This window comes from Microchirus variegatus (genome assembly GCF_963457635.1).
Source record: "Microchirus variegatus genome assembly, chromosome: 15".
In the NCBI taxonomy this organism is placed as follows: Eukaryota; Metazoa; Chordata; class Actinopteri; order Pleuronectiformes; family Soleidae; genus Microchirus; species Microchirus variegatus.
The window spans coordinates 19,729,764-19,755,378 of NC_139816.1; the positions used below are offsets into that span (position 1 = coordinate 19,729,764).

Consider the following 25,615-nt stretch of genomic DNA (forward strand, 5'->3'; position numbering starts at 1 on the left):
TCAGGGTTCTGTATATCTAAAGGTTTTTCAGGTTTTTCTGTGTCGTACATCCAAAGTGCTTGTATGTCTTCCTGTTGGAAAAGTGAATCCTGGGAAATACGATAGTATTAGCAGTAGGCCACCAGAGGGCTACTTTGCTGGTTGCAAAAATGGGTCTATGAGGACATTAGCCAATTTTTCACATGATTTGGTTGGTTTTTGGTTAGTTTCAGGACTTCTTCAATAGACGATTTCATATCACATTGAGAGGAAACTAAAGGAAAATAAAGCACTGCACATTTGAGTGGACATTGTGTGATTAACGGCTGGTTTTGTCCAACAGGTGCCAGGTTCAGGTGATGTGAAACACTGAGCAAACTGTAAATCTTTAGGCTTGGGACTTGGACTTGGAACTGGAAGACGACATTATGTTGACTTTTTTACATAGAGCCAAAGAGTGGAACTGAAATTAAAGGCTGCAACAAACACATTTGGAGTACACTCAGCTTCCACTCAGCTTTGCATTTGTATCAGGTGTGAAAAAAATATTAAGTAGCAAATCGGACACGCTTATTTAAAGCTGTATGGTGTTCCATTTAGACCTAAGCTATCTCAGGACAACATTGTGCTGGATATTACTAAATCCTGTTTACCAAGACTCCTATTGACTTCCTCATGGCTCTTCCTACTCCCCAGACAACTCATTAGAAGCCCTCTGGGAAAATTAATGCAGAAGGACAAGCATGTGCTACATTCACACACGTACACACACACTTTTATCCTTCAGTGATGCATTAACCTTTAAGTACCAGCTCCTGTCCGATAATGTGAAATCTGGTTCTACTGTAGACCAAATAAAACAAGGGATTGGTTTCAGTTCTTTGATAAGTCTGATAAAGACTCACTACTGTCCCAGACACTAGTTTAGAGCAGAGACGAGACGGATGATTTTAATTACAAGGCAGCACTGTCGGATAAATGGCCAGTATTGCAGTGTTAAATAATGCAGAAGAACTGTAGACTGCTTGATGACAAATTAAAGGAAAAATGAACATAAAGTGTCCTTGTAAGGTGTTATTAGCACCAAGAGCCACCCGAGCAGCTCCAGTGGTCAGTGATTAAAAGTGCAAGTCTCTACGCTCTATTGAAGGGATGACCAGCGTTCTTCTCTAAGATATACCCTCATTTAGTGCGAGGGCTGTGTAAGACACTGCTGTGAAATCTTTCACAGGTTTTTCCGCATGAAGACATTTGTTCCTACACTTGTTTATTTAGGCTGTTCCTTTAATTTGTAACCGTTAGAATGTTAATAGCATAACTCATGACAAACAGCAGAGCCTGGAGCCCACAAACAAACAAACAAACAAACACTGAAAGAATATAGAAAAAAGGAATTGGTCTAATCTAGGAAAAAGTCTTTTTATTTTTAATTATTCCAAATCACCTACTCTATTACTCTATTAAAATCTGCTCTATTGAGACACCATTATACTTCTCAGAATAGACATGGCTAATCTACTCAATAGATTGGATTACATTTTTTCCTCCATCATCTTACTGAAAACCAGCAAATGTGGATATAAGAACAGTTCCCTCTGAGTGGCAAAGTTTCTTCTTAGGACCACATTGCAGTGCTTCAAGCGATGTACTGGAAAAGCTGTTTCATATCCACGTACTGCAGCTTTAAATATGACGGGAGACTTCTCGTGTCTGCCACAGAGGAAACACTGTGGTGCAGTCTGAACACAGCATGCCGTCCAAAACAGCAGACTCCTTAAAACCATAGCGTATATACAGTATATGATGTACCGGCTCAGAAGTGAAATAAAAGACCAAGACTTTTGGGGCAGTGAGAAAAATAGGATATAAAACATAATGAAATGTAATACGCGACAAATATCGCATATATCTGGAATATTAAGAGGTTACGTTTGGATCCATTTTATATAGTATTTAGACACAACATTTCCACCCATTGGGATAGAAATAAAGTTTACCCGCAGGGAAGCACGACAACTGCTAAACTTAATGGAACAACAATCCTTTCTGTGTGTGTTCAAACAGATGAGAAGTTAGTGGATCATCAGAGGCATTAAGATTCATCCTCTGAGGACCACGAATTAGCACCGAGTGTTAAAGTCCCTTGGTAATTATGAACGTGTGACCTCTGCACTTTTGAGCATTGAGTGTTGTGCATAGGCATTCTGTACACTTGTGTACACTTACACATACAAGAGAATAAGATATTGACTTAACTACACTGACCTTTGAGAAGATGCCCCAGTGGGAACAAGGGCCTTTCTGCATGGAGTTTGCATGTTCTCTCCGTGTGTGCTTGGGCTTTCTCTCCTCTCAAAATACAAAAACATGTAATATGGGATTAGGTAAATTGGACACAGTAGGTGTGAGTGTGACAGTGAATGGCTGTTTGTCTCTATCTGTCCAGGATGTACCCCGTCTATCGTCCTATGTCAGCTCAGATTAGCACAGCGCCGCCTGTGACCCTCACGTGGAGGGTAAAGCGGTTGAGGATGGATGGATGGATGGATGAAGAAGAGCAAGATGTGACAAAGGCATAGCTACGGAACTATTCAATCATTCTTTCATTAATTATCCACCACATGGGGCCATAGGCAGAGTCAACATACAGAGACGACTAACCATTCTCACCTGAATGTAGCGCGAATGTATTCTACATCCACATAACCCCAGACTGCATGCGTTTAAAATGTGTGTGGAAATCAGGGCAAATGAGGCGAAAACCCAAGCACACGATACTGTAGGACTAACACGCAAACCTAACGCCTATTTCAAACTGGGATTTAATCCAAAAAGGAACTGGAGAGAGCCAATGAATCACAATGTAAGCCTCACAACAGATTACGTGTTAAGAGAAAAGACGAGCTTTTAAACCACCAGAGGAGTCTGTAGTGACAGCTCGTTGTCTCAATTTAGAAATTCTACCAGAACACAAATGAAGAAAAGTTAAAAGCCGACGAGACCAGGAAAGTGGCAACACAGGGAAACGCAAAACGAGACAATGTATGAGAGTTGACAGAGACATGGAGGAAGATAAAAAAAATTTGATTTTTGTGTCTTGTGTATTTCCTCGTTACATACCAGGCTGTGCATACAATGGAGGGGGGGGGGGGGTCATGATACTCTACAGGTTGTTGACCAGCTTGAAGAATATGTGTGTACTGAGCAGCATAAATAAATGTGACTTAACACAGGAATGCACCTCCATGGCTCTGCATCACACACAGCTGAAAACAGTCAAACATGCAGCTCACTACCAACTGTCAGTGGCTCCACATCTCATGGCATTGAATCTTTGTATATGTATTGTATGTATTCTTGAGGCTGCATCACCACACGAGGCTGCTGCGGCATCTCATCGTCCACCTGCTGCTCGACTGATTCACATCTGCTTCCCTCCCCGACGAGCTTGACTATATATAGTATAAGGTATAGTATACACTGTGCATTATTAGAATAATAATAATCATTATATACTGTAGGTGAGAAACATACGGTGAAACACTAGTTTTGGCAGCAGTCTTCAATCACTGCAGGGTGGTAGTAAGTAAGTGTGGCTGCAAAGAAAATCAATTAAACTTCGGAGGATTGACAAATACGAAAGGTTAACCTGAAGGTCACCGCAGACAGACGGACAGACAGACAAATCAATCAATCAGACAGACATAAAGATGGACAGATAGACAAATCGATCTATTTCACAGCAAGACAGGGTAGATGGACGACAGACAAAACAAGACAGACAGAGAGATACACAAATGATCCATCAGACAGACGGACGGACAGATTGATCTATGAGATAGATAGATAGATAGATAGATAGATAGATAGATAGATAGATAGATAGATAGATAGATAGATAGATAGATAGATAGATAGATAGATAGATAGATAGATAGATAAAGTGATGTCACATCCTCGGCGCCTCCCTCCCCCCTCCAGTCTGAATGATTTGAATATTTCCCCCCTCAAAACTTTTTTCCTCAGCACTGCCCTCAGTAGGAACACCGGGGAGCGGTGGTTGTAATGCCGGTGAACGTGTGGTCGCTGTGTCCGCAGCCGGAGCGCTCTCTCTGCGGTTCCACAGTGACAGAAAGGCGCTGAGGTGAAGAGCAGGACAAGAGCGCTCTCTCTATGTTGAAGGACTGCAGCTCGCAGAGAAGTGGCTGGCCGGAGCCCGTCAGCATGCGGGTCCTGTTGAGTGTCCTGTACCCTGTCCTTTCTCTGACCATCTTCGGATTATATCCCTCTATGGTGAGCTGCTTTATCGTTTTCTCTGCCCGTTTTCAGCCCCTTCCGTTGGTATGGGAGCGAGGTACGCGGTCATTTTTCACGCAAGGTGGCTGTTATGCCAAACTTAATTCTAAAGTGCCACAGTTTAATGTCGTCTCGTTTACAGTCAATGATAGAGCAATGCATTCAGACGAGATTTAAGGGGGTTTAAAAAGCCACACCGAGAACTTCACTTCGGGGTGGGTTTATTTCACATCGGCGCATTTGCGTTCGTGTACATTTAATTTTAAAATAATTATTAATATTCCCACAAAAAGCAGTATTTGTAAGGCTTCTAACTTTATAAAAAAAAATGCAACGGCACCTGGTAGATAATGCTATGAAGAATCAACAAACATTTTTTAACCTTTTTTTATTATTATTGTATTTCCAATATATTATAAAAGAAAAAAAAATCTGCATTTCCAGCTTTGTTTCCAACAATTAGCACAACATTGAATCAGCATCTTGAAAAGCATTGTGTTATTTATAATGCAGCAAATTCAAACCCAAGCTGAAATAATGAAATTTTTGACCAATCATCCACCTACAGCCCACTTGTGGATCTAATATCGTTCCAAACTAAACTGGATTTGATACAGGATGAGAGACCCAGTGCATTTGACTCTTTCTGTGTAAAAGACTTCGATGCTTAAGACATAAGGTGCATGAATTTGTGATGGATGATATCAGTTCTGCAAGAGCATGATTGCCTCTCAGTGATGAAAACCTCTTTGCTCTCCTCTGCCTGCCTGTTATACAGTGCGGTTTGTCTCCCTGCTTAACTCCAAACGGATTTGGGGAAAATGGAATGCAATGTGCAGTGATTTGATGTTTTGTGCTAAGGGGGGAAGATTGAATAACTGAGACAGAGGCTGACAACTGGGCTCAGTCTCATAACTAATGGATAAATTAGTAGCTTTCCTGGTAGTGGGGGTGTGAGGAGCTGTCCACTATCTGGTGCTGAAACTTCACTGCACGGTGTGTGGGGGCTTTGCAGCAGCGAACAGAGAGGGAGGTCCAGATCCCTGATACTGTCCTCACTGTGAGACATGTACAGAAGCTGAACTCATGGTAGTTTTTGTCCATTTGGCTTGTGAGGAGGCTGCTATCCTTGTTATACATGATTTCAGATATTAAGGCTAAATAAAGAGAAGCTATTTGATTCCAGTAATTTGCTTGAAATGTTGTAGATTAAGCATTGTATTAAAAATTGGTTGAATCTTCAGTAAAAAAAAAGTTCTGTACCTCCTCTCTGTCATTACCTTGTGCTCCTGCAGTGATGCCTCGGATGACTATCATTCTGTTCAGATCCTCACTTTCATCTGTTGCAATTATGTCAATGAATACACTGCTGCCATTGGGGAATGTGAAATATTGCTTGAGTGGGAGCTGCATGCAAATTGGTAGCATGGCCCCAAAGGCCTTTTCTGCTTCAGTGTTTAAAAATTATCTGGAAAGCCAAACCTTTCATGGTATTACACTGCGCTGGAAATTATTAAGCTGTCACTCACAGGCTGTCAGACAATGTACACAAGGCTTAACTCATTTCAGTAAGGGGTAGCTGCCATTGCCTGTTGGCATTTAAGATTATGTGTTATTGGTGATACACACAGACAGACAGACACACACACGTACACACAGTGATGTTTTAGCTCTATTAAAATAATCTCACATTAATCTGAATTAAGTGGCTTAACCTAAAGAGCTAATGGTATGGATTTCCTTTTGTCGTGGTGTGGCATGATCCAGTTTGGCAGACATCGCCACTGCAGTATACACAACCGGTCCCCAGGGAATCCTTGTATAAAAATAAGAAATTTGCACAATTTAGTTTTTCCTCTATGGTCTGTGCCAGCTGAGTAATTACACGGTGGTTGCTGACGACACTGTGTTACACTCATCATAATCAAAATGATGATGGCTGGAATTTGTGTTTTATGATGACACATAATATTCTGCACCTTGACGGACTTATTGATTGGAGCAGCATGAGATACATAATAGACTTTAGACTTTAGAGTCTGATGCTACGATGGCACTTTAAAATCCAGCCGTCAACAGCTACTGTAGTTTTTAAAGTTTGCTTATACTTAAGGTTTCTTTTTTCGTTAATGGTTTCTCACATTCTTAGTCTCTTTTATAATGTGGTAATACCGGAAATTAACAAGCTTCTTTCTTTTTTTTTTTTATTCATATGTTAGTAGAACTTCACATCTAGAGTGCAGAGTGATGAGCTTGAATGTTTGATTCCATGCTTTCTGAGATATGATGGAATCCAACAAACAGGTGCTTAGAGTACACCAGTCAATCAATCATTTTCTTTCAACTTGCTTTACACAATAAAACACCCCACCTCCACGCACAAAGCAATAAATGTTATAAATAATGGACTCAATAAATACTACCAGTATTTATTGAATTATTTACGAGGAAATAACACCATAAATCTTATCAAGAAAAAAACTGCAGAATAATAATAAAAAAAAACTTCAATCCTCACAAAGCAGAGTAATGTGAGGGTTTGTTTATCCCTGGGCTTTGGTTGTGACACCAGTGGGTGGAGTTGGTGTTCAGCCTCTGTGCTGTAATGTGAGTAGGTGGAAGACACACATGGACTCCCTCTCACATGCAATTACAGTCCTTTAGTACTTTATCACAGTCTCAACTTTACTCTCACCTTCAGCTGCTGACAATGATTGTAAGTCACATCGTCAGACTTTGATCACACACAAAAATTATGTGATCACAAATGGAAATTTGCTGTCGTGGAGATGATACTCGCTCACTTAAATGGCATTCTGCTGCTCATTAATCAAGTGAAACCCCAAAAGCCATTCTTTGAAGTTATTGTTTATTGCCTGTGTTAGTTTGCATTAGCATTTATGACAGTCTTACGCACAGGCTGGGTAGGAATATCAGCCTGGCACAGATGCTATAATAAAAGATGAGAGCTATTATGGTCACACACCTACACATCCACATGAACATTTAGTGATGGGGAAAAAAAAAAAACACAGACACACACTCTGGAGGATTCATATTTCACATCGCTGTTTCCACTGGAGACCAAATTAAAGATGACACCCTCTAACTATGTGTCAACACAAACAAAGCAAACATAGCCTCAATACTGCCAGCAAAGTCTTCAGCTGTGATGCTGCGTGCTTCATGTTTGGAGCAGCGAGGGGCGTGTCAGAGTTGATGGAGTGGAAATAAAGACAGAGCGTCCACTGGTAGCAGAAGCAGTGTTGGCTCACACCAATAGCAGGGTGAATGGTAGCTTTTCCTCACGCTCACACTTACAGAGATGTTGGACTGTTTGAGTCTGTGTGAGGTTGTCATGAGTTTTCTGTCACATCTTTGAGAGTTTTTGGTCTGAGCTGTAGCTAAGTTTTGTCCAACAAGGGAATTCATTCTTTTCATAAGTAATAAAATGTCAACAAATTTACTGTGATGGATTACTGCTTGTCACTTCTGAAAAATTTGCACAGATGTGTGATGTACAGTACATGGCTGGAATTCTATTATGAGTCACAGTGGCAAGTACAAGAAGTAATTCATTTCATGAGCATTCTGTTGTCCTAACTTGAATATATGAATCTATTATAACATAGAGAAGTTATGATTGGATAACATAACATTCTAAAAATTACATAGGTAAACTTATGCATTAAGTCGGTACATTCCTTCTTCTAGCTCATACTTCTTGTATACAAATATCTAGGTGGCAAGTGATTTGTGCACCATTGTGTGCAATGGTACACACACACACACCCCCCACACACCCCCCCCCCCACACACACACACACACTGCAGCACCAACAGATAATCCATTCATCCGTCTGTTAATCACATAGTGTATCTATCAAAAGTATCTATTGTACATGTACTACACTAGTAATTATGAAATGCCTATGGCTGTCCATTATATATGACTAACATTACTTTAAGAAAAAAAAAAAAAAACTTTCCCTCATTTTCTTCTTTTCTCTTCTGGGTGAACTCAGTTAATAACAGTATGAGAATAATTACAGTAGTTGAGGCATGATGTTAAAACTACCAAGGGCACAGTTACAGCCTTCTCTCTCTTTCTCTCTGTTTCCTTTATGATTACTATAATTACAACCCAAGCATTCTCCATAGCAGATGCATATCACTGGACGAGAGCTGAAAGGACCTGAGAGGAATGGAGGACATTTGTGGTCTTGATAAATTTATACTGTACTCAATCAACCTGAGAGATGATTACGAGCCGTGCTTGTTAATTTCTTACAAGCAAACATAAAATGTAATATCACTTATTAGGTCCCATATTAATTAGTTTTAAATAGAAGGCAGATTAAGATGAATGTCAAGTACTTTGATAGGAGTTTCACAGGCTTACTTTTTGACTAATGCCTCGCAGTCTGTTCCCTCAGTCCCATTTCCCTTGGTTACTGTTGCTAAGCTGTCCATGCTCACACAATACAGATGCAGTGTATATGATAACCATGGCATGATTTTATCACCTATAAATGTTTAAAGCAATGACTGTAAAAAAGACCACCTAGTGTTGGCTGCATTATGTTTCATTGGAGACAGTCCTGACTATGTGCACACTGACTGATTTTTTTCAAGATATGGTTTCTGTCATTTAGGTAGTTCTTATTACACTGATTGTTGAATTTTAATTAGTTAGTTTCAAATAATGAGGTGGGACTTCATGACTGACAGCTGAGACCGACTTGTGATTAATCGAGCAGTTGTAACAGTGGTCCTCTGACACTGTGGCTCCTCCCTGTGACACTTCCTCGCCATACAGAGCAGATTAGCATTGCCTATATGGGGAATTTTCTCCCATAAAAAAAATGCTACCATGGCCTCAATCTTTATAGGCAGTCACTGCTCTGACATTGTAATTTCAGACAGAGGAAGACAATAACAGTCTTCTTATTCATAGCTGGGAAGAGTTCCCCCAGTGTGGAAGGCAGAATTACTTAGATCATCATAATTTGTTCTATGAATCTACTTGACTAAAACATTAAAATATTCTAAAATTGACCTTTAAAATACGGGCCAAATACAATTTAAATTATACATTAAAAAAAATGACATTTTTACAATAATTTAATATAGAATAAAACATGGTGGTAGTTCATTTTACCTCGTCTCCTGGTTGTCCTCTGATATGAAATTCAGTGCCCCCAAAACGACCTGTTTGATTCAGCAGGTACATCTAAATTCTGCAGACATAAAGGCAGGTTGTAAAGATAAGACTGTCTGGATTGACCTTTTACTGCATACCATGGCCTTACTATGCTCTTGCATTTCCTGTCTGTCTCCACGTACTGTCCAATAAAAGAAGAAAAAAAAGATAGACATTTGAAACTGACACAATTTCACCAAAGATGTAGAATTCAAAACCAATAAATGTAGTTGAATTAGAGACAAACACAATCACAAACAGTTGAGTCACTTCAAGAAAAACGAGTTCAGGTACACAATTGAGTTTGGAACATTGTTAAAAATGAATAACAGCCATAAATCTGCAACGTGACAGTCTGCACAAACTGTCCATCTTGCTTTGTGTCTTTTTCTCAGTAAGCAAGTATATCTGCAGCTGTGGACCAAAAAGTCAACTTTGTAAAGTTATTATAGCATCATAAAGACATTTTGATACAAATGATGGCTGCTCTATGAAGCAGTTACAGTATGAACCTGACTGGGGGTGTTCAGCCGACTCTGAGCATTGATCGAAAAAGGCTCTCGTCTGAGCCTCTGTGGCTGCAAGATGTGAGGCTGTGGAAGTGGAGTGAACAGTGTGTGGTGTCTGTCCCCGCTGTGCAGGGAACACCAGCTAACGGCTGTCTGCAGAGATCAGGCTGATGTGTTGTCAACACAAACAGTGCCTTTGAATCCGTGAAGATACTTCCAGTTACTGTCCTTGTCTGTGCTCACACTGTTTCATTAAAGTGGACATCAGCACTTAGCAGAATTATCTGCTGCTGGCAGTTTATGTGTAGCCACGTGAGACTGCGTTTGTGTTGTTTTTGTTGAAAAATACAGAATGATGCGTACTCATGCCCACTTCTGGACAGCTTTGATGGGGCGGGGTGGCATTAAGAGATATTGACTGGTCAATAACTGCCAGACTTCATGACTCTTCACGGATATATAAGGAGTACTCTATCAGGACCTTTACATAAGACGCTGAATCTGTGCTCCGTCAGATTAAATAATGAATCATTTGAAGTTTGAAAGACAGGAAATAGTGTTATTTTGATCTGTGACGTAATAGGACAACTGGGAAATGTCTGATGTCTATTCTGACAGGGGATAATATCGCCACCTTGAATAGCCGAGTGAGACAAACTTCATTCAATAAATCGATTCCCTGCTAGTGCTCAAATAGTGAGACAAGGACAGTAGTTCAATTAAATGCTGGACTACTCCATGCACAGTTAAGCCCAGCTATGGTCGTCGCTCGACTTAACTGTGCATAGAAATGCACTCTATGAGTGCTCTTTTGGATTGTGAGCTACAATCTACAGTTTCATATACCTAAAACGTAAGCCATAGAATAATACACTTTAATTATGGAATGTGAGGCAGTTAAAATATTTGGTAGGGCGTTATTTCTACCATGCTTATGCCTAAAGCCAGGCCTGTGTGCAAATTATATTGCGTCATGATGTTATAGAGACAAGTCATGTGTTTAGTTGTTTATCATTTGCCTCTGGAAATAAGTCCTAACCCATGTGAATGAAAAGTGCTAGTGTGGGGAATAAAACATTTCTCACTGCACATTTGCATTTGTGTTTCCCCCGTTGGTCTTGGCTGTGCATTAATACTGTGGGAGACTTTTGCAACTACAAAAACAATTTGTGTCTTTTAAATAGGAAAACTTGCCCTGTTTGTAGTTGGAAGGGTCTTGTCAAAAGAAGCCTCTTTAATATTGCTTTCTGGGGCTAATTTTGTTTTGGACTGCAGGGAATTTTTTGTTGTTGTTGTGCAGTAAGTACTACAAAGTTGGCATTGCTGAGTGGACTGATGCAGAGTGCATTCATAACACAGTCCTCTAATTCAGAATGAGGAGAAATGCCAAAATCTGGACAGTCCTAATGCTCGGCTACTGGGCTATGATTGGAGCGTCTCTGTACATGGGAGAGGTTTGGCAAACAGTCTACACTGTAGTTTTCCTGTAATAGACAATAGAGAGCAGTCCCAGTGTTCTCTGCAGCAGTAGCCGCAGACAAACTGTTAAGTCCAAATTCTGCAGCTGACTGCTATATATTTACAGCACTGTGCCCATTTATCCTCCCTTTATTTGAAGTTACACATTTAGCCACATTCTGTGCGAACTGCTGAGAGCGAGTCATTAACTGAAGTAAAAGTATAAAGCAAAGTAGTTACAGCAAATAAATTGCAGTCCAACTTCAAAGGAGCTCCTGGAATGCACTGGTCATACTAATGTGATGGTATTGAAGAGTCCGCAGCCACATTCTCGTGCTGCAAGTTTTATCCTAGTGGATTTTATAATTGCATTTGTTGCACAGGTGAAAGCCAGCGGACACACTCTTATAGCTGCGGGGTTGGGGTTAGCACGCTGACAACACTGCTGAACATAATTGGAGGGGAATTCAACATTTGCTAAAAAGCAAGAAATAATCAAGTGAACCACATCTGTTGCAACACTGTGTAATGTGTGACCCTGCCAACGTATGCAGACACTGTGGCATTAATGTGGCAGCAATGTCCTTTTCAACGATGTAAAGGCCTATGTAGTACTAATGATTATGCTTTTATTTTACAACACATACAATACCTGAGAGGCTGCCACCACAAGTGCATGTTGATGACACAGGTTTGAACTAAGCATTAATTAAAAAAGGGTGGCAGACCAGCTTAATACAGTTATGTAATAAGTACAAATTAGGGCATTGCTGGGTAAAATGCATCCCAAAAGTGTAAAGCTTTTAGTTTAAGGTGTTAGAAATTGTATTGTATTTTGGCAGATTTATCCAGTTCCTGTCTAGACATGCATGCTCCATTAAAAACACAACAAGGCGATTGTAGATCAAACAAAGTAGCATTAGTGTCCACAGCTATGAATAGCGACATATTCTTAGCTCGATAGATTATGACACTTCAATCACCTGTTGATTTAATCATATTTTTTCAAGTCTCTGATGTGTCGCACAGCAATAACAGTTTATGTTTCAGGGCCTTGTGAGATGCAGATGAGTGTTGTTCTGCTCTCTGCATGCTTCTTCTTTTAAAGGTGCTGATGGGAGTTGATTTATTGTGTCACCTCCTGCGATGTTAATCATCAACTCAAAAAAAGGTTTAGTAAACTTTGCCTCGAGAAATGCGTGACAGTCAAGATTAGAAAGACTGACACTCCTGTCGGTGTTTCCAGGTCCATTTTGGCAATAGTTTTGATTCCTCCATGCTGCTTGTTCATATTGAATTGATTGTATGCCAACAATTATGCCAGGAATGAAAGACCCTGTGATAGCGGGACATGGCCACTGAGAAAGCAGTATTTGTGTGTATGTAGAGGGAACCTGTGAGATTAGGGCAGACCCATAGACCATAAATAAAATTGGACATAGTCTTCTAGTTTGCCAATTTAGAACAACCACAAAGAATACGCTGAATAACCACCAGAGGGCAACACCACTGGTTGGAGAAAAGTTTGAATGGAAGTCTTCAGGACTTCACTTCTCATTTGATTTACATTTTCCTGAGGAGTTAATGGTCTCTATCACTGGTTTCAGGTCTTCTTCAATGGCATAATTTTGTGAAATGTGTTCCTGTTTAGAGGAAAACACGATAAAGCACAACACGTAAGAGTGAGGGTGTACCAGTGTGATTCACAGCTGGTGTCTGTCAATTTACAAAACCTCAACAATGTGCCAAATTGCACATTTTGAGGCTTAAAAATTGTTCAGCGTCTCATGGGTGATTCCACTAGCAGGCACCACTTGGGTAGACTGGGTTTAAATGCCATGAATATCACAATCTTTACAATTCACTTAAAAAAGTAGACTGTGGACATCTTCAAGAACTATCATCACATAAAAGTATTTGACCTCTGTTGTGTGTGGACACTTCCCAAGAGCAACCAGTTTAATCTTCACACAGTTAGTGCACTTATTGGTAAAGATATTTCTACCACAGGTACTTTGTATTCTGCCTGTGAATGCATATTCCATGCGGTGTGGTCTGGAGGTGTCCACTGGCTCGACTCCACTGACAACAACATTTGATGACTGGTCTATTACCATCCTCCATGGTGCCTGTGACTGACATGTTGTCTTGTTCAGTCAGATGACTCATTGAAGCACACCCTGGAGAGGAAGCACAAAGGTGTGAACAAGATAAAGCCGGCGCTCATTCAGAGATGGTCAGGGGCAGAATATGCCACGCTCACACACAATTATCTATTCAATCTTGTCTTGGCTGAGGTTAAAAAAAAGCCAAGAAGGTGGAACGCCTCTAGGAAATTAATCTCCCTGCAGGCCTTTCATCACAGTCACATCTGAAAGAAAAGATGGCTCTCTCTTATGCTCCCTCCCTCCCTCTAGAGCATGCAGCATCTCTGTCTCAGTATCTTTGTCTGGGACCCTTTTTGGTCTCAGAATTACTGCTGCCTGGATTGCTGTTGCTGTTGCGTTAAGGGGTGTTACCATTTGTCTTTGTTGTCGTAGATGTCTGCATTAGTCTGGTTACAGAGCTGGCTGCACATGAGAGTTCATCTTCCCTGGCCATTAGAGCCAAAATGTTAACTCATTTAAGAAGTATGATCATCAGTTACACCACTGACATGCGCATTCCACTTCATTTGCCTCCAATACTCGGGTGGCTTTTTGTTTGGACAGGTTGATAGATAGCTTCTGTTTAGGTCTTTGTCAATGGCAAGCAGGACGGTGGTATTACTGTGATATGAGATTTAGTTTTGTTGGTTTTTATATCACTTAATACAATGTTAACCTGCAGATTAAAATAAAAAGGTAAGGAGAGCATTATTTCAAATAAGATGTAAGCATGGGGAAAATTACCTTCACCAGTGTTGATGTTCTACAATAGCCACAGACATCTAGCAGTGATGTTTGACTTCTAACAGTAATTTCCATACATCACCTACGCTATAGATCACCATGTGTAGCATTTCTGGCTCTCCATGCTATTAAGAGTCATGGTTATCCCTCATACTCATGATCCAGGACACATTCAAAACAGACTGATTTTGGCCTGATGACCACCGCCAGTCTTTTATGGGTTTTTGTTGTTCCAGCCTCTTACCAATGGGTTCCCTCTGGGGATATGTTTACATTGCCACACTCATACTGCTGCATATTAGATAATGGAATCAGCCATTATGATACTAGCATAAGAAGGCTATACACATAAAAACACATAGAGGTGAATTGTAAATCTTGGAAAGGCCTAAAACAGATCATCTTAGCATTAAACAGAATGCTAGAGCCGTAGTGCACAGAGCACTAAAAAATATATTTCAAATATTATACATATTGTAATTTCACTGAAATGTTAAACTCAGTAATAAAATTGCTGGAGTAGAAAATAACATCAAATGGTCCGGACCATTCTCAGAATGATTCCTACTCTTTTATCAACAGCATCAAACACAAAGAAGACCAAACATTTCTTTTTAACTTGAACTGAATACGGTGCATAAAAAAACAATGAAGCAAAACTATCTGATACACCAACACGCATCACCACCCCAACACCCTCTTTAATCGTGTTTTCAAAAAATGTTAATGTACTCACGCATAAAATGACACATTCTAGAACTTAAAACCGATAAAGCATAACACACCTAACAATGTAGGGTGAAATGGAGGAAGACGATCTGCTGAAGGGAGAAGCCAAAAGCAGAAGAAAGCATAGCACATAAACCTACAATAAAAGCTGTTCAGAACAGATGTGTAATAGTAATAGTAGGTAACAGTAGTATAACAGTATAATCTCTGAGGGTTTGGAGAGGAAGTTCCAAGGAGAGAGGCTGGCTATGGAGAAAGCTCTGTCACCACAGGTATTCTGCCCTGTGAGGTGGAGAAAGGAGCTTGAGGTAGGAGGAGGGCCTGAGGGCTTTGTGTGTGAAGAGAAGGACTTTAAACTGAATGCTATGTGGGATGAGGAGGCAGTGGGTGTCCAAAACGGACAGGGATGGTGTGGTCTCTGGAGCAAGTGAAAAATGGGCAGCAGAGTTTTATTCATGACTATACTACACGTCTGGCTGGCTTGTTTTTGGTGATCGTGATAATGAGGCTATACCCACACCTGGGTTTAGCCAAACAGAACTCTGTAGCTCCATACAGGGGTGCACGATGATTAGATGTTGTCGACAAAAACTGATGATGGTGCCACAGTTTTCAATCAATCAAGTGTTGATAATTGTTTTTTTGTTTTTTTTCATAGAGTAAATGATCTCGCTGTTTTAGTGATCTGTGCCAAGAATGATGAATGTGAGGACAGATGTTTGTGTGTTGCCTTCACCAACTCTGTTAGCTCTGCTAACTCCGCTGCTTTCTTACCTCTTTAGCCCACTCTCTGTGAGCTCCAGTCAAGCTAAGCAGTCTAACAGCTGAATCTGCATATGTATTCATTGCTATGGCATAGAACTAGAAATACTTTAATGCATGATCGTTTGCTTACACTCTTAGAAATAAGGGTTCCAAAAGTGTCCTTCTACAAGGGCTAATATCTACTTGGAACCATTTTCTTCTGAAAAACACTAATGTTCCAGTAAGAACCATTTCGATCCAGAGAACCCTTTAAAACCCCTTTCCTGGATAAAGGGTTTTAAAAGGACTCTTGGTGGAACCCTCCGAAAGGGTTCCAGGTTATTTCTAAGAGTGTTGGACAGATTGGCTTATTTATGTCCTCCATTGTGAAGGACTACATCACATCACTGAAGAGCAAAGAGGGCATGGATATAGGCCAGGCTGTTTGAAGATGCACTTCTAGGCTGCATATTTTGAGCGTGTATGGGTTTTTTTTGGGTTATACAATTAGCTGATTAATCAATTTAATAATCAACGATGACTGGACTGTTATCTTACAAACCCACACCCAGAAAGGATCACCACATTAACAAAAAAAATAGGACTGAATGTTAATTTATAATTTGTATTTACAATTAAATCACACGACACAAACACACTGTGGCAGGAAAATAATACATAAATGTGAGCATTTCATGTCAGGTAGTACCTCATTTCTTTCTTGTCATCTAGTAATTTCTCATTGGCCTAATCATAATATACAGTACCGTAAATGTCACTCCTGGTTTCACTGAGGCAGAGAAGGTTTTTTGAGGTAATTTATAGTTCAATTCAGTTGCCTCATAAAAGTCCGACATTAATAGGGACGGAAAGTCTAGTCCCTATTTGTGACTGACCTTGTATGCAGCAGTAAAAATAAGAAAGTCATGATCATTCATAATGAGTGGCTAGTGGAATGTCTCATCGTCAGCTGTGACTTATATTATAGTGGAGGTCATATTTTTTATAGTATGTAATATTGTTTTTTATATACCTGGTCAACTGTGTTATGTTGTATGATGACATAATATAAGTGATCTACGGTGGCCCTGAAAGTCTTCTTTGGGTTTTTTGGAAAATATGAAGATTTATTAGGTATTGAATGTGAATGCTTTTGTTTACTCTCAACAGAAGTTCAATATATTGTGTGTTGGGGCATTATGTGACATTACTATATGTTTTTCCTTTGCATACATGCATGTAATGAGTGGTTTTTGTTCTGCTAGACAAGCTTTCGTGAGCTTGGTGAAATAATATAGATATACAGGACAGGAAGTGCCAGATGCAGGTGTTCAATTCAATTACATATTTCCAGTATTTCAATTATTTGAAGGCAAACTGCTAAGTCCACCAGACCATCAGAATGTGTACTTGTTACTTATTAGTGCAAGGTGCTGGAACAATGTGGCTCAATTTAAACCCAAGTTAAATCCACAGACAGAGGGAGATGTCAGGAAAGTGAGAAATGCTATGAGAGAGAGAAAGAAATCACCTGAGTTGAGGATTTCTCACAAGCCTGACAAACTCTGCACAATTTTTTTTAATGATACAGAGAAAAAACTTCAAGGAAATCCATTGCCTTTTTTCGGACGTCCATACTCATCTGTCTGGAGATACATTTTGCTCTCTCTGTTTTTTTCTTGAGATGTTTGGAAAAGTATATGATACATCTAATGGCTCATTTTTCTATTCAGTATCATATAAATTCATCCAAACAAATTCATCGTCAAACAAGTCCTCATGAGTTATGTTGAAGATGGAAAAAAATTAAGTACCACAAGACACACTGTGACACGTGTTTTATTTCCTGTGTGCATCTTTATTTTGGAGGTCAGTCACGTTGAAAAGACGGCATAGGACGTATAATTTTTGCCCTTTTTTTCCTCTACATTCTGAAAGAGGAAACCTTAAAAACCCCTCCGGAGGTGCTTTACTTTTTAAGCTATCTTACACTTTAATTTGCAAGTCTCGGTTTTATTGTGCAGAGTGTGAATGTTTTGTGAAGGCAAACATATGGAGCGAAAGCTCGGGGGATGATGCAAATTATCCAAATATATACATGTTTATATATATATAAAAAAAACATGTAATGGGTAATAACAGGTGGTTTGATTCTGGTGGAAGCACATTTTTGAACCAAGGCATTTAATGATTGTTTTTTTTTATTCATGTGAAACGCGGAAAGACGTAGCTTCAGGCCCACAGGGCCCTTTCTTTGATGAAATTTTTTTGCTTTGCTTCTCTGATTTTGACCATAAACATATTGCACTGGCACAGAATATTGTTTGTTGGCAACTACCCGCCAACAAAATATTGATGAGTACTATATATCAGCTTTCAGAAAGCCATGAGTCAAATCTTGGCAAAGGTAGACTGTTGAGATCAAGAATGAGCATAAGAAACATGAAATGTGTCTTGGCAACTGTTTGTGTTTGTGTGTGCAGTGCATACCATGATATGTAACTGTGTGTGTGTGTGTGTGTGTGTGTGTGTGTGTGTGTGTGTGTGTGTGTGTGTGTGTGTTGCCTGTGCAGACAGCAGAACTCTGCTGGGTGGCTAGGGAGAGCTTTGAGCTGCTAGATGCTGTTTTATGGGGATGATTAATGACCAGACTTTGGTGTTCAGCTTTGTGAAACCATTGTAGCCTTGGAGCCAGGATCTTCTGTCTAACATAGTGAGAAAACAAATATTGAAAAATGACTTGTCATACCATACCAACAAACCCAGTCCAATCAATAAAATACTTTTGTTTTAACACCACAATGGCTAAACTTCACAGGTTAAACACAAAGTTCTCCGTGCACAATCATGAAACAGTAAGAATTCACTTTAATCAGATCAACGCAATCAGGACGTAAGTGATTACATTGTTCTTATGTCTTTGCAATCAATCATAAGTAAGGGAAAGGTGCTTGTGTTCATGTCACACTATTCACACCTTTAAAGGCATGAATGGCATTTTAAGCAGATATATAACAGACTCAAATAACAAAATCCAAATAAAACAGCTAGACATCAAATTATAGGCAATTAAAATCAATGAGATGGATCGTCGTGTTATGCTTGCCACATTTCTTCTTCTCTGCAGTGATGTACATATCTACCTGTATGCCTATGGCTTTCCCTCCCAGTCAAATCCTCTTCCTTCTTTCTTCCCCCAACATCTACCTCTCTTCTTTTAATATCCGGCTCAGATTACAGTGGATGAAAAAGACAAGTCAGCGTCTTTGGGCTTGTTTGTCTGTTTTTACTTGATTTAAGCCAAATCTCTCTATCGCTGGAAAGTGCATGGGTACAGTTCCTATGAATAATTAAGTAAAAGCACTTACACTTTAAACTTAGCCAACATTGAAAGTTCTAAAACACTTTGTGGCAATGGAGAACAATGACTCTGGTCACTTATCATTCAACTAAGAGAGCTCTACAGTAACAACTAAATATTACTGACAGTAGTCATTAAACTTAAAGGAAAGTTTAAGATTGGTTAGAAGCACGCCTTTCAATTTAAAGGTGCCATATGTAAGAATCTGGCCAAAAACGGTTACTACATTCAAATTCAAAATACCGCGGTCTTTTAGGTTTCGTTTTCTGACCGGCGGTTGCTCAACAGCTGAGACTCTACTGACTGCAATGATTGGTAGATGGCGGTAGGTGGCACCACATGCCAAAACATAAACATGATTTGCAGTCTGCAAAATATTTTTTTAATGCAAATATTGTGCATATGAACATTATTCGTGAGTCTCTGTGACATATTAGGAGGATTTTATGGCCAGTTGCTTTAGATTTATTACATAATGCACCTTTAGTATGACAATATTTATGATTGAAAGTTGAAAGTTCTAGGTTTTATGGTACAATTGGAATGACAAACATAAATAAATAAATAAACAAAAATAAATAATAGTTTGTGTGTTAACTACTTTTGACCCAAGAGTTGTTGACCATGGAAGATGTACAATTTATAAACATTTAAAGCTGTAAGTCTGTAACTTTGAAAATAGGCAAAATGTCTGTTACATGCAGACGAATCAGCTCCATACAAATCTCACTCTGGGTGTATTTCTCAGTATAGCAGTGTTTTCTTTTCATGTCTGTGGTGACACAGAGTTTACATCACGACCGACACAGGGAAGGTGGAAGCATGTTAGCAAACATTAGGTCACTGAATCATCCCCAGCTCTCTGAAACACGAGTGAGCTGGTAAAATTTTTTTAAAAATGCAACTTTAGGGAAAAGAATCAACCCTGGTTCTCATGGAAACGTGAGTTAGGGAGTTACTGAAATAAATGTAGAAATAGTTAAACTTTCAGAAAGCTCTTCAGGCTCACCTGAGGTGTGGGGTAGATGTATTTTGGCAGAAGAACAGAAGTTTCACACTGGTGCTTTAACTTCAGAATGGTTTGTGTGTAGCTGTAAACCAGTGATGGAGGTGCGCATTAGTAGAATGTCTTTCCTGCCATGTTTGTAATTACTCGACGTTAATAGCTTTCAAACCAGAATATGTAAGTATATTGGTCTAAACTGTGCGTGTGTGTATTTGGTTGTGCTTGCAGACTATCGGCCCAAAGGAAGGCTGGCAGGTTTACAGCTCGGCCCAGGATGCTGATGGCCGTTGTATCTGCACAGTGGTGGCACCAGAACAGAGTCTGTGCTCCAGAGATGCCAAGAGCAGGCAGCTCCGTCAGCTACTAGAGAAGGTAAAGGGGATATTTTATCACCCTGTGCAGTGTTCACACACACGCACACACACACTCACACACACAAGCAGGCATGATCATATAAATGATGGGAAAGATGAAAGAATTCTTTAGTGCTCTTTCCAGGTGCATCATCCTCTTCCTAAAACCACACGTTTTATCATGAGACTTATAGGTACACGGCTGCGAGGCTCTGCCACGTTTGTGCTTTATCAACAATAACCTGCTACACATTCAGGCACGCACGTAGGTTCACTAGGGAAAACCCCATCAAAGTGCCTTTCAATTAGCTACAGTGAAAGGAAGGTGGATTAACTATTAATAGTCCAATTTGTGCATTGTTCAGTTATTCTGTCTGGGCTCGTTTTATTCCAGGTGCAGAACATGTCTCAGTCCATTGAGGTGCTGAACCTGCGAACTCAGAGGGATTTCCAATATGTCATGAAGATGGAGAACCAGATGAAGGGCCTGAGGACCAAGTTCAGACAGATTGAGGATGACAGGAAATCCATCATGGCTAGAAACTTCCAGGTATTGTAGAGCCACGTTGCATAATAGCCTTGTCTAATCACATTTTCAGCGGACAGTTTCTATTTACTTTTATTTATCTGAATTGATTTTATGTCAGGTGAAATTCATATTGTTTCCGTATTAATTACAGCTCAAAACAGAGTCATGTAGAAAGAAGAATGAAGAAATTGTATTGTTCCGTAGGGGTGAATCGAGCACAAATAATTCTTACTGGTCTTACTGGTAATTATGTTGCTTCATTTACTGAGTGCATGACCATAACACTTCTTTACTCTTAATTGATTAATGTTAATGCACTGTGGACCAGTGGGTCATTTATTTCTCCTCAAAGTTCTATTTTTCAGGCAAGGTAAGGAACAACTCAGATGTTAAATTCTGAATAAATACGGTGCTAGAGTTAATTGCTTGAGGCGATAATGAGAAACTGGAAACCTTATTGAGTATGGTTTAAAAATGCATTTGGCTGATAACCCCCTTGAGATTAACATAGTCGGTAATAATATAATTAACCCAGTGAGCATGAGGCACTGTGGGTGTGACATTACCAATGTGAAGATATTAAATATCTTATTAAATATATTATATTCCAAAATGTATACGTGTGATGGCAAACTAACACACTCATCTGAGAAGCTTTGAATATGATGCACGAACAAAAGCATTTTGTGGACATCAAAATAAAGATTCTAGTCAATAAACTCAAAATATTGAGAATGTTTCTCATTCAGAAAGCACCAACATTTTTATTCCAGAGGATGTTTTGCTGCTGCATTTGCCCTCTGTCTGATTACAGTCAGTATGAGAGGAGGAAATCTCTCGTGTTACAAGATAATAGATTCCGAATGAGCTGGAAAAACAACATGGCAGAGACATCACAAATAAAGCCAGGGTTGAAAACCAACAAACTGGAATATAAAATTGCATGAGCAGCAGCACATCATAGTTTCCCATAATATGCTCACACCTCCCCATTCTCTTCCACCTCCCTCTGTTTTCCATCTCTGCTGCTGCCTTTGTTGCTTGGCAGGAGCTTAAGGACAAGATGGACGAGCTGAAGCCGCTGATCCCCGTGCTGGAGCAGTACAAGATGGATGCTGCACTCATCTCCCAGTTCAAGGAGGAGATCAGGAACCTGTCGGCCGTGCTGACAAGTATCCAGGAGGAACTTGGGGCCTATGACTATGACGAGCTATATCAGCGAGTCCTGCGATTGGACAGCAGGCTTCGCAACTGCATGGGCAAACTAAGTAAGTAGTCAACACAGTCAGTATGTGATTAAAATGACACATTTAAGTATTATATTCATGCAAGTGTGCATTGTTTTCTACACCCTTATCATTGCACTGACAACGACACAAAATGTGTATAGTTAAATAATGTTTGAATGATTTCACAGCCATAATTGTGGTCATATAAAAAGTTTTGTCTGCATGGTGTATGGTTGTTTTAGTAAACAAGTAAACAAAAACTGGTCAAAATAACAAGCTACCTAATCTTCATCTTGTACTGCAATTGGCATAATATTAGGTTGTTTGTGGCTTCAATATCCTCTACCACAGCAAAGGTCATTATGTTGTACATCATGTGGGTTTTCGCACAGCAAACAGGCGCTGTTAGAGCACCCATAAAAGACAAAGTGAAGAAAAACCTTAGAAAACCATTAATGCCATAGCTGGAGAAAGTGGGTCTCGGAGTGTTGCTCATTGTTTTACAAAGATTAATGAACACTGTCACTGGACCACATTTTAGTGGTATTGTTTTTAACAACCAACAGCATGCACTTTTGCTTGAATTAAAATCACTTGTAGTTTACCAAAACATTCTGCTCATTACTAGAAATGTAGACGAAGCTCTATAAAAGTAGCATTCACCCTTTTAAAGGCTTCATAGCTTACTTGCAAAAACATGACTGGGAAGTTGAGTAACCTTCGGATAACAAAAAGCAGTTGCAGCATTTTGCTTCAAGTTAAATACAGCAGCTTGCTGCTGCCGCTGCTATCTTAGTATGCACAGAGGACAGACTCTCTGGTGGCAAATGCATGAAATTGGCTTGAGAAATCTAGTTAGAGACAAAAAGCACCACAGCACATCTTATCGCTGCATTTCTTTATTAACAGCATGTGGGAAATTAATGAAAATCACTGGACCTGTAACAATAAAGACATCTGGAACCCGGTTTGGCGCATGGATGACTGATCCTCTAGCAGCAACCAGAAACAACAGGGTGAGTTATTAAAAGCAGCAGTGCTTTCCTGGGGAATTGTGAATTGTGTAAAATGTCTGAAGATAGTAATGATTGTATCACAGAACGGGCATATTTTAGTTTTTTATACATATATTTAATAATTTTAAAGACTAGTTTTCAGACGTGAGCTTCACTCTCTCTCGTTCATTCTGTTTGATGCAGGTTTGGTACATGGACAGTTACACCAACAGCAAGATCGTGCGCGAGTACAAGACAATGGACGACTTTGTGGCAGGCGTGGTCTCTCGCACCTACAGCCTGCCGTTTAAATGGGAGGGAACCAATCACATCGTCTACAACGGATCGCTCTACTACAACAAATACCAGAGCAACATTATTGTCAAGTACAGCTTTGAGACGGGCAGTGTGCTGGCCCAGAGAGCCTTGGAGTTTGCAGGCTTCCACAACATGTACCCATATACATGGGGAGGATACTCTGACATTGATGTAATGGCGGACGAACTGGGTATGTGGGTTGTGTACGCGACCAATCAAAATGCTGGAAATATTGTCATCTCCCAAATCGACTCCGACACCCTGCAGGTCCTGCAGACTTGGAACACCGAATATTCCAAAAGGAACGCAGGCGAATCGTTCATGATCTGCGGGACACTCTATATCACCAACTCCCACCTATCAGGAGCAAAGGTTTACTACGCTTACTCCACCAAGACTTCATCGTACGAGTACATAGACATCCCGTTCCACAACCAGTACTTTCATATTTCCATGCTTGACTACAACGCCAGAGAGAGAGCACTGTATGCGTGGAACAACGGACACCAGGTCATATTTAACGTCACCCTCTTTCATGTCATAAAAACTGACGATGACTCTTAGGCGTCACATTATTTTTCCAAACGGTCACAGCTAAAGCACCATATGTGAAACAAGGGCCATGTAATAAACAGTGGTCAAGCTGAACTATGGTATCTCTGATTTGTGGCTCTACATTCATGGATTGAGCATGGACACTAATGACTTGATACCTTAGTGGAAAACATTTTTGTCACACTTTTTTTTAATTTGCTGCTGCTCAGACTGGTTTGCCTTATTTGATGTGTTGGCTCTGCCAGACAAAGAATCTTGGTAGCTTTTGCATGTTCGCATTTTACCTGTGATTTCCAGTTACATGTACAGTATGTGTTTTTGTTGCAGGTCTGTTTTGCTAACAGTGTTTGCATTTCTGCCTATTTATAACAAAAAAATATTTAAAACTGAAAGACAGCCTCCTGCATATTTGATGATTGTAAAATGTAGTATGCAGTCTTTTAAAGATGGGCCTGTACAATATTGTTGTAATGTATGTCTATGTGGAAAAAAAACATTTGTATTTTTTATAAAAAAGAAAAACCCATTGAATATCTGTGCATTTTCATTAAAATAAAAATATACTGTACATTTCATTAAAAGGTGTACTGTCTGGTAAACTTGATATCTATCATGATCTGGTTGAGAAATGATCAGCATCTACATCCATCCGTCCATCTTCTACCGCTTTATCATCCACATGAGGGTCGTAGGGGACGGGAACTGTGCCAATCTCAGCTGACATAGGGCGATAGACGGGGTACACCCTGGACAGTTCGCCAATCCATCACAGGGCCACATAAGGGTGACAAAAAACAACCATCCAGTCTCACTTTTGGTCAATTTATAGTCTCCAATTTACCTAATCCCCAAATCTGCATGTCTTTGGAGTGTGGGAGTTCCCCACACACAGGGAGAACATGTAAAATTCCATGCAGAGTGGCCCTTGTTTTCTGACCGGGGTTGTGAACCCTTGCAGAAAAGGCAAGAATGTTAACCAATACACCAACCGTGTGTCGACCAGCGTTTACAAGTAATTATAAATCTTTCGCCCACTGTAGTATTTGACTCAGCAAAATATACTCTCCCTGACCCTCAACCTTGTCCTCAACAGTGAATACAGAGTGTTACCACAACAGGGTTCCACAATCTAGGCACAAACACTTGGCTCTCCATCTGCTTACAACGGAACAAATAAAGTATAAACTTGCAGTATGTTATCTAATGTAATTTGTGCAGGTCATACTCCCTTGGAAGAAGAAGGCATAGGATATCAAACATCTAAGGTGTGACAAGTTGTGATCCCACATAATATATTTTGAAAAAGCATTTTTAATTTTAAAAGCCAGTAGATGCTGGAAAGTTGCACCTGTAATTCTCACAAGGTATCAAGATGCTAACAGCAGCAAACGTATAATAAAAAAGACTTTGGAAGGAAAACATAAACAGATTATTGGTAACTGATGATGTCAGGGGAAGGA

At 39.8% G+C, this 25,615-nt stretch overlaps 1 protein-coding gene across 1 annotated transcript; it reads left to right on the plus strand.

The window, feature by feature from the left end:
• Positions 1–4,152: 4,152 nt before the first annotated feature.
• On the plus strand, positions 4,153–24,164 carry olfm3a (olfactomedin 3a; the record flags this gene model as incomplete). Its single annotated transcript, XM_083901706.1, has 6 exons — positions 4,153–4,272; positions 20,405–20,548; positions 20,924–21,079; positions 22,107–22,326; positions 23,197–23,303; positions 23,487–24,164. The coding sequence occupies 6 exons, from the start codon at positions 4,153–4,155 to the stop codon at positions 24,162–24,164; spliced, it is 1,425 nt and encodes a 474-aa protein (XP_083757832.1).
• Between the last annotated feature and the right edge of the window lie 1,451 nt (positions 24,165–25,615).